Raw genomic sequence first — 9,999 nt, forward strand, 5'->3', positions numbered from 1 at the left:
TAGACTTGAAAATAATATTAAATATCAATATCAAATAATATTAAGTGTCAAAATAATATTAAATATCAGGGATCTTTTCGGTTTGTGCCCACCCCCAGCTTAGTGGCTGCTTATTATTTGCAACCCACAGACGCACGTGCCATATATTTACAATGAATTACTATGTAAAGAAACGTGCTGTAACTGGGGGGTGCATTACGTACTGAGGGGGGGGGGGGCACAACCGGAAAAGATCCAATATCAATTATACATCAATTGTATATAGAATTCTTTTCCGGTTGTGCCCCCCCCCCGGTTGAGCGTAGTGGGCGCATATTATTTGCGTCCTCCAGACGCACGCGCAATATTTTTACATAGTGATTTACTGTGTAATGGCACGTGCTCTGTAACTGGAGGCGCATAACGTACTGGGGGGGGGGGGGGGGGCACAAAAAACGTACTAGAAAAGAGTGTAGAATTCTAACAAACTAACACTGGGGTATATTATTTTGGAGAGATCAAGTTGCGCCAACTCCATAACAAGGACATAATTTTGATTCAGAGCATTGGGACGAGGGGCAAAATATCCCAATATTTGGATAATATTTTCATGGGCCAATTCACTCAGAGATTGAACTTCACGGACAAAACCTCGGTCGTCAATGCTTCCTGTTGCAGCATGATATCTTTTAACAGCACATGGAACTCCCTTAAATTCTCCTCTGAAGATGCAGCTACTGAAAGTTTTGCCCAACCACGAGTCGAATTCTGTCGTCGAAAATGACACTTCTGACATATCATGTATTCTCAGCTTTTGCCCTGTTGACATAATCAAAACCTTAAAAATCTACATTATTATATTAATTTATTCACCTGAAAAAGAAAAGATAAATTAGGAAATGCCTGTCCCCAACACTGGGTGAGTATTGGCTGGTCCGTGGTTCTCCTAGCAGTACGTCTTCATGAAGCTTTTCGTATTTTTCGAATCTATCAATTTAAGGAAAATATTACACACGCATCCACAACAAATGAGAAATAGAAAAAACAAAACAAAAACAACTCTTAAAAACAAACGACTAATAGCATTGATGCCTAATCTTGCGTCATTACTAGTAGTCGTTGATTTGAGGGCAAAGGTTCTCACTTCTACAAGCTGAAGATCAGTTTCCATATCAGCATCGCTTAACAGAATTGCATAGCTTTCGACAAAGTTCCCCATCAAATTCTTATAGAGAAGCTTAAAAAATTTAGAGTAGGTTGCAAATTGTTGACACTTCTGCATTCAAACCTTGAAGACAGGCAACATTACGTGAAGATAAATGATGATTGCTCCGATTACCTGGATGTCACTAGTGGTGTGCCCCAATGATCCATCCTCGGACCCCTACTGTTCCTGATTTTCATTGATGATCTACCCAATGTGAAACCTGAAATAGAAAACTGCGGCTTTGCAGATGACTTTAAAATGGTCGCACAGAGCCCAACGGAATTGGATACCGGAACCACCCACATCGCAATGTAGTCCAAGGAAAACCAAATGGAGCTCAATGCCTCAAAATGCAAGCTGCTGAATCTAAATGATGCAGAGAAGTTATTGTCAATTAAAACTTAAATTGATTAACTAAAACGAACGTTTTCGAACATTGCGTTCATCGTCAGGTTTAATAATTAAATGAAATCATTTACAAAGTATATAAACTTGCCTTTGACTATAATTCTAGGAAATGAGTTAAAATAACATCGAATTTTTGAGATTATTTACAGGTAAATCACATTAACAACATTTTATTTACATTTATTACACTAAAATCAATTCATTTTATATTCCGGATTTTATGAAAATCCCGGGTATAATGCTTTCTATTCCTGAAAAGGGATTTTTACTTTCATTCCTATCTGTTTTTATTTTTTTACTTTTTGGGGTTGACAAAATCTAAAAGGTCAGCCTTCACCAAGTATAAAAACTGCTCTGAAAGAAGCCCCAGTACAGCGAGACCTAGGGCTCCTCATCTCCTCAAATCTCAACTGGACAGAAAATTGTGAAATCCCGATCCAAAAAGGAACTGGTGCGTTTTTCCAGATAAAACATAACATATCAAACAAAAGCAGCATCTCAACAAAGCTACAAGCCTACGCAGGATATGTTGTCCCAATCCTTACGTATTGCTCGCAAGCGTGGTATGTCAGCAAGACAAACCTATCAAAATTCGAATCACTTCGCATTACAGCGACACAGTGGATTGTCAATTGACAAGTATCAGGATACAAGGAACGACTACTAAAGTTCAAACTGCTACTACTTAGTATGTATACTGAGATGCATGACTGCCTGCTTCTGATACCACTAGACCGGAACGAACACGAGGGTCCAATTGAGAACATGAAGTTAAAAAACAAATCAATTACTAAGCAAAATAGCAGAGGTGAGTTTGAATTAAAGAACAATAGACTTGCAAAAGCAGATCAGAACTTCTTCCATCCAACAAAGCACCTTTACAACAATGTTTCCCTCGAACAGAGAAACTACGGCGAAGTACTCAACGAGCAATAGATCAACAACATCTACTGGGAATACTTCACAAAAAGTTTTAATCAACTGAACAAGTGCATCTCGCGAAAAACGTTCAAATGTGGAACATGTGACAACTTTGAAAAAGATAAACTGAAATAGACCGATAAACACTGGGATTGAAACCCCAGGGGCAATAGCCCGAAGCTTGTATTACTATACTACTACAACTACTACTACTTATACTACTAAAGAGGTCCCAAATTTATTGTCTCATATGGTTGTTATTCTCCTTTGGGACAATGAAGGGCGTGTGTCACAGTGAAAAAATTACTGCGTGCTCATAGTGATGGCATTAAATGGCTGCCAACCATAGCGAAGGGCAGGGTGATTACGAAACTGGCTTTTAGTTAGTTCAAAGTTATATCGCGGCAACGGCATAGCGCTCAATCAGCTTGATGCTCTTTTTTTTTAGTAGTTAGGTCAAGTAAGCAAACGCCCTAATTATTAGGTTATCTCCTAACATTTACCCTTCTTCAACTTCACATCAAGCTTTTTCTCCTGTTTTTGTTTTATTTCATGTATGATTTGTTGTTGCTCTAATACGGCTTCCGGTTTGGAGAAGTAGTAGTAGTAGTAGTAGTAGGAGAGTCTTTAGGGTCGGAGCCCTCGGGTGTGGAACCCTTCAGTTTTCGTTTGGCACGAGTTTTTTTCATTGGATTGCAGATTCCACAGTTGCATAGAAGTCTCCAGGTGCAGCTGTCGAGTTCGTTGTAGCTTCTGTGGAAATAGTTTTGGTACATCTCTGTCAGAAGTTTCTTCGTCATTGGCTTCTCCGTTGTCCTACTGATGATGTTGAATAGCTTTGTGGCTCTGAAGAAAAAATTTTCGTCTGATTTATGTAGTCGGTGTTTGGGGAGTTCAAATTCTTGCTTTTGTCTTGTTTCGTTTTCTTTTCGTTTTGGCAGTTTGTCTTCGGGGACGTAGTAATTGCCTTCTAGGATTGAGAGGAGATAGAGAACATCGTGCATTTCCATGTACATGGAGAGTGGGAGTATTTTCAGCGTTTCGAGTCTTTGATGGTATTCGTCGTTTCCACCGCATATCCACTTTGTTGCCTTTTGCTGGATCTTCTCGATTGATTTCATGTCAGTCTTCGAAGGGTACCAGACTTGGGAGGCGTAAGTGAGTACGGGCACTACGTATCCTATGTAAGCGTTCAGTTTCGTTTCCATTGAGGTTCTGCTCGAAACATTTCGTTTGAGTATGTAGAAGGCTTTCCACGCTTTGGTTGTTCTAAGTTGGCAGTTTGCGCTCCAAGAGAGATTTCGAGACATTACGACTCCGAGATCTTTTTGGGTGGCAACGGTTTCAAGACCTGCTTCGTCACGCTGGGCTAGATCCCCTCTGATGAGGAGAGTTTTACTTTTGCTAACATTTAGGTCCATATGGTTTGCTTTGCTCCATTTCTGTATTTCCCCGAGAGTGGTCTCGCATTCGTGTTCACCGTGGGTAATTGCTTTGAAATCATCCGCGTATCCGAAGGCCGGGATGTCTGAGATTTCTTCGGGGAGATCGTCAATGTAGATGATGAACATCAGAGGCCCCAAAATTGATCCCTGAGGTACTCCGCTGGTTACATTTCTGGTCTTTGATTTGCTTGTTCCAATTTTGACGCGTTGCGTTCGGTTTGTGAGATAGCTTTCGAGTAGTTGGAGTAGCTTTCCTCCGAGGCCAATGTTCTCGAGCTTCTGGATGAGTCTTTTGTGCGCTACTTTGTCAAAGGCTTTTCTGAAGTCAACATACAGAGTTCGAATGTCATTGCATTTTTTCGATTCAAGTTGCTGGTATAGTTCGTCTGTGAAGAGGATGAGTTGAAGTACTGCTGATCGTTTCTTTCTGAAACCGTGTTGGGAGTCAGAGAGGGTTCTTTCTATTGGTGGGTAAAGCCGTTCGAAGATGACTTTCTCGAAGACTTTTGAGACGTTCTTCAATAGACTTATTGGTCGATACTGTGTGATGTCTGCTTTGTCGTTTTCTTTGTAGATCGGGGTGATCTCACTTGTTTTCCAGCTCTCTGGGAATTTTCCTTTATTAAGGCAGGTTTGGAAGATAAATTTGAGAGATTTTGCCAAAGCTGGGGCGTTTTTTAAGATTATATTTCCGATGTTGTCTGGGCCGCACGCTTTGTTTGCCTGGAGGCCCAACAGTTGTCTTTCGATTTCTTCTTCAGAAATTCTGAGGTAGTTGAGTCTCTGTTTTGGGTAGACTGAGGGTTCGTCTGAAGCATAAAGGAATGTGAAAATCGAACTGATCTTTTGCTTATTTTATAACTGTCTTTAGTATAAGGATATATAGGCCACTCAAAATTATAGCAACGTAAATATGTTCAAGTATTTTTAATTTTGTTTGAATTCGTAACCAGATTTTACAGTTTTACAAGATTTCAATTAAGTTTTCAAAATGAAATGTTGTAAAAGCTAAGGAGGTCTATTTATGCTGAACCGATGAACTGTAAATTCTTTAAACATTTTGATGCAAAACTTTGGCTTGAAGATAGATCGCTTCCAACAAAGGTTTCTGCTGTCTCAAAAGTCACCTCACTATTTGTGTATCTTGATAAAAATGAACTTTGTTAATAATGTTGCGTTTGGTAAGATGAGAACCGAAAAAAATCATCACTCTTCAACAGATCGAAAAATTTCTCAGACTATCAAGAGAGCCAACAGCGTTATTATAGTCCACATAAATTTTTAGAACTGTGATGCAATCGTCGGGAACTACAATTATGGATGTGATGGCAACCCATACATAGACGTTAACAGGAGGCCAATCATAATCAACAACAATTGGTATATGAAACAAAAAGAAGAAAGAGCTTGATATCTAATCAAAAAAGACGTCAATAAGGAGCGATTATAATCAGAATGATATTCATTCACTTCCACCAAATCTCTTAGAGCCTTGACTATTGTGGACGGAGCTCTTCAGGAGAGCGAAGCTGTTTGTTTTATATACTTTGATTTGACATAATTTCAGCTTAGCTGTCTTTTTGCGCAGAAAATGTTCGTGCCTGTAATCACGACGCATTTGAAGCTAATGAGCCAGGTCCAGCACTGCCTGAAAAAAGAAAAAGACAAAATTTCGCGCTGCAACGACAATTATTCATGTTCATATCCATTTTTTTATTGGAATCGAGATATTTGTAGATTTGCCTAATGATTACGAGGCAACTTTATCTAAGGGTTGATCCTTTTGACATCACGGAATGTTAGTTGAACCTCGATTCCAGGAATTCCGCTGGCTTTGATGGTTAATCTTGCATCATCATAGGTGGTCGTTAATTTGATTGCAGAGGTTTTTCTCATGCAATAGCCTGAGATGAGTTTCCATCTCAAAATAATGACAGACATCGCCTACAAGAAATGCAAAGTGTTTATTGTCACATGTGGATGTCTTTTTCCTTTGGGACAATGAAGGGCATGTGTCACAGTTAAATTTTCTACTGCATTTGCATAGTGATGGCATCTGTTAGTTTCCAACCATAGCGAGGGCAACGTGATCACGAAACTCGCTTTTGGTTAGTTCAAAGTGATATTGCTCCAATGACTTAGTGCTGAACCATCTTGAGGCTCCTTTTTCAATAGTTACGTGAAGTAAGAGAATTCCTTAGTTTTTCTGTTATTAAGTTCTCCCCTTGTTTTTACATTCTTCAACTTCACACCAAGCTTTTTGTTCTGTTTATTTTTCTTTTACGAGTTTTTGTTGTTTTAAATTGGCTTTGGGCGGGGATAAGGATAAAGGATATGAATGGTGAACTGATCATTTGCTTTTTATGTAACGGTTTTCAGTTTAAAGAAGCGTAGGCCACTCTAAGTTATCGTATCATAATAAAGGTTACCTAAAGATAAAAAACCTAAAGATAATTAATAAAGATAAAGAACATTGTATTTGGTAAGTTGAGAACTGAAAGCAGCTAATGGTTTTTCAACGAGTCAAAAATTTTCCAAAATTACGGACGTTTTTAACATTTTGTTGTACATGGATGTCCAAATGTCAGTTGGCCTTGATGACTAATCTTGAACCGTTAGTAGTTTTTGTTGATTGTTCTGCGAAAGCTTCCTCATTGAAACAGCCGAAAATGAGGTTCGATTTCAACATACTTATTTTAATCATTTGAGGGTTATTCTTTTTTGGGCATTTGAGAGATCGCATCTCTTGGAGTCTAGACATAGCAGTGGGCAATGCGATCACAAAACTTATTTCTGGTAGGATCAAAGTCATAACGTTTTATTGGCAAATTGCTCAACAAGCTTGACACCACCTATCACTAATTAGGTCAAGTGAATGAACCTTCACATAATAGGTTTCCTCCTAATTGTCTTTTTCGTACACAATTTGTTGTTGCTTTAGTTCCGCTTCTAACAGGGATAGGGTTAGAAGATTTGAAACTTGAATTCATCGTATGTATTGTTTGAAGGAGTTCGCAGTTACACGATGTTCAGGTCAACCTCCCTTTTCGGCAAAAAATAGATTTTCCAGTAAATGGGTTTGTTGTTAATTGATTTCTCGTTCCTCCTAACAAGTTTTCAATATTAGGGGATTTAAAAACTCAGAAGGTCAATTTTTGCTAAATCGATTAACTCAACGATATGTGAACTTTTTGAGTTAAAACATTGGCATAAAAGGACAGCGGTTCTGACCAAAAGACTTAAAAAATCGTTTTTGGCATTATAATAAAGATGTTCTATGGTAATGGTATTGCTCAAATGATAACCACAGCAAGATCATGTGTTTAAAAGGATTAATTTTTTTTCTAGTTATTAAGAGAACCGAAAACGTTACATCCTACACGTACCACTTTTGGACTGGAAGCAAGCGTCAAACAGTAGAATTATTGGTGTTGTGGCAAACTCAAACATCGACATTGCGAAGAGTCCGAACTATAGCAACAGCAAGCACAGGAAATTAGAGAGGAGAACGAATTTGATGCCAAGCGGGCGAAAAACGACAACAAGGAACGAATGGAACCAAAACAAAACTCACTGGATTACTGAGTTAGTAAATAATAATCGCGTTTTGTTCTACATGGACGCCCAAATGTCAGTTGGCCTTGATGGCTAATCTTGAACCATTATTAGTTTTTGTTGACTGTTCTGCAAAGGCTTCCTCATTGCAACAGCCGAAATTGAGGTTCGATCTCAAAATACTTATTTTTTTGTTCATTCGACGGTTATTCTCTTTCGGACAAATGAGAGATTGAAACTCTTGGGGTCTAGACATAGCAGTAGGCAATGCAATCACAAAATTTATTTCTCGTAAGATCAAAGTCATAACGTTTCAGTGGCATATCGCTCAACAAGCTTGATACCACATTTCACTAGTTAGGTCAAGTGAATGAACCTGGCACATATTAGGTTTCCTTCTAATTGTCATTTTCTATGGTTTAATATCATGCTTTTTCAGCTGTTTTATTTCGTATACAGTTTGTTGTTGCTTTAGTTCCGCTTCTAACAGGGATAAGGTTAGAAGATTTGAAACTTGAATTCATCGTATGTATTGTTTGAAGGAGTTTGCAGTTACACGATGTTCAGGCCAACCTCCCTTTTTGGCAAAAAATAGATATTCCAGTAATTGGGTTTGTTGTTAATTGATTTCTCGTTCCTCCTAACAAGTTTTCAATATTAGTTGATTTAAAAACTCAGAAGGTCAATTTTTGCTAAATCCATTATCTCAACAATTTGTGAACATTTTGAGTTAGAACATTGGCCTAAAAGGACAGCGGTTCTGACCAAAGACTTAAAAAATTGTTTTTGGCATTATAATAAAGATTTTCTATGGTAATAGTATTGCTCAAATGATAACCACAAGCAAGATCATGTGTTTACAAGGATTCAATTTTTTTCTAGTTATCAAGAGAACCGGGAAACGTTACATCTTACACGTACCACTTTTGGACTGGAAGCAAGCGTCAAACAGTAGAATTATTGGTGTTGTGGCAAACTCAAACATCGACATTGCGAAGAGTCCAAACTATAGCAACAACAAGCACAGGAAATTAGAGAGGAGAACGAATTCGATGCCAAGCGGGCAAAAGACGGCAACAAGGAACGAACGGAATCAAAACAAAACTCACCAAAATTAATGAGCTATTAAATAATAATCTCTCTTTCGGACAAATGAGAGATCGAAACTCTTGGGGTCTAGACATAGCAGTGGGCATTGCAATCACGAAATTTATTTCTCGTAAGATCAAAGTCATAACGTTTCAGTGGCATATCGCTCAACAAGCTTGATACCACATTTCACTAGTTAGGTCAAGTGAATGAACCTGGCACATAATAATCTCTCTTAAAAAAATCTAAATTCAGATGTGCCACTTCCAAAATCTGCGTGATTTTCTGTTTGTCTTGGGCCCTCTCAGCACTACATCTTCCTACAATTTTTTTTGTTTTTTTTTCATTCTATTTAATAAAAAGCAATTAATAACTATCAGCTGGAAAAACAAAAAAAAGTAAAGTTGTAAAACAAAAAACTGGCAAGCCATGAAAAGAAACATTTAATGGCAAAAGTAGACAAGTAGAAACAGCAACCTCAACACTTCAAGAACTGGTTTAGTTAAAACATCAACAATTATGCTCCTCCTCAGTACTTATCAAGCTTCGAATGCAATGAATGGAGCTCCATAAAGAAGCAAAGCTAGTTTTTGTCAATAAATATGACATGGTGTCAGTATAGCTGCCCTCATTTCATACAAAGAGCTTTGATGTCAACTGTTACAGCTCGTTTGAATCTGATGGGCCAGCTTCAGCACTGCACAGAGAGACAAGAGGGCATGACGTTGGCTTCTCAACATTACTAATTTTTGTTTATTTTTTTAAAAATAGGTTCTTGTTCGATGTAGATTTCACTACTGCTTTCGGGGCAATACACTTTTTGTCGATGCAACTTACTTTTGGTACAATGAAGGGCATGTATTGCAATGAAATTTTACTGCATGTGAATAGTGATTGCATCTTTTGGTTCCAACCATTGCGAAGGCAACGTGATCACAAAACTCGCTTTTCGTTAGATTAAAATTATTATACATATATATATATATATATATATATATATATATATATATATATATACATATATATATATATATATATATATATATATATATGTTTATATATATGAAAAATCGTAGAATTATATATATCAAAAAATTGTTAAAAATGTTAGATTCAAAGAAAACAATCTCGTTCATACATATGTACAAACATACATACATATATATATATAATATATATATATATATATATATATATACATGCTTATATATGAAGAAATATTTTTATTACGTAATTTAAAAAACAATATTTTTATATTCCCTAATAAATAAGAGTAAGTAGATTGATAAAATAAATTATATTTGTATGTTTTAAATATGAACTTTTTTATCAAATCATAAAAAAGCTTTTTCAATGAAAAACAATATAATGAAAATAATTGTGAATAATCGTTTG

General features: G+C 37.1%; 1 protein-coding gene across 1 annotated transcript in view; it reads right to left on the reverse strand.

The window, feature by feature from the left end:
- The window catches only part of LOC142354591 (uncharacterized), a 33,899-nt gene extending 32,818 nt beyond the window's left edge, over window positions 1-1,081 (reverse strand). The window contains exon 1 of the mRNA XM_075406919.1: window positions 473-1,081. Within this exon, the coding sequence (XP_075263034.1) occupies window positions 473-808 (336 nt within the window). The 5' untranslated portion in view covers window positions 809-1,081. The remainder of the gene's footprint in view (window positions 1-472) is intronic.
- Between the last annotated feature and the right edge of the window lie 8,918 nt (window positions 1,082-9,999).

Source organism: Convolutriloba macropyga, chromosome 15, assembly GCF_964194025.1.
Source record: "Convolutriloba macropyga chromosome 15, txConMacr16.3, whole genome shotgun sequence".
Taxonomy (NCBI): Eukaryota; Metazoa; Xenacoelomorpha; order Acoela; family Convolutidae; genus Convolutriloba; species Convolutriloba macropyga.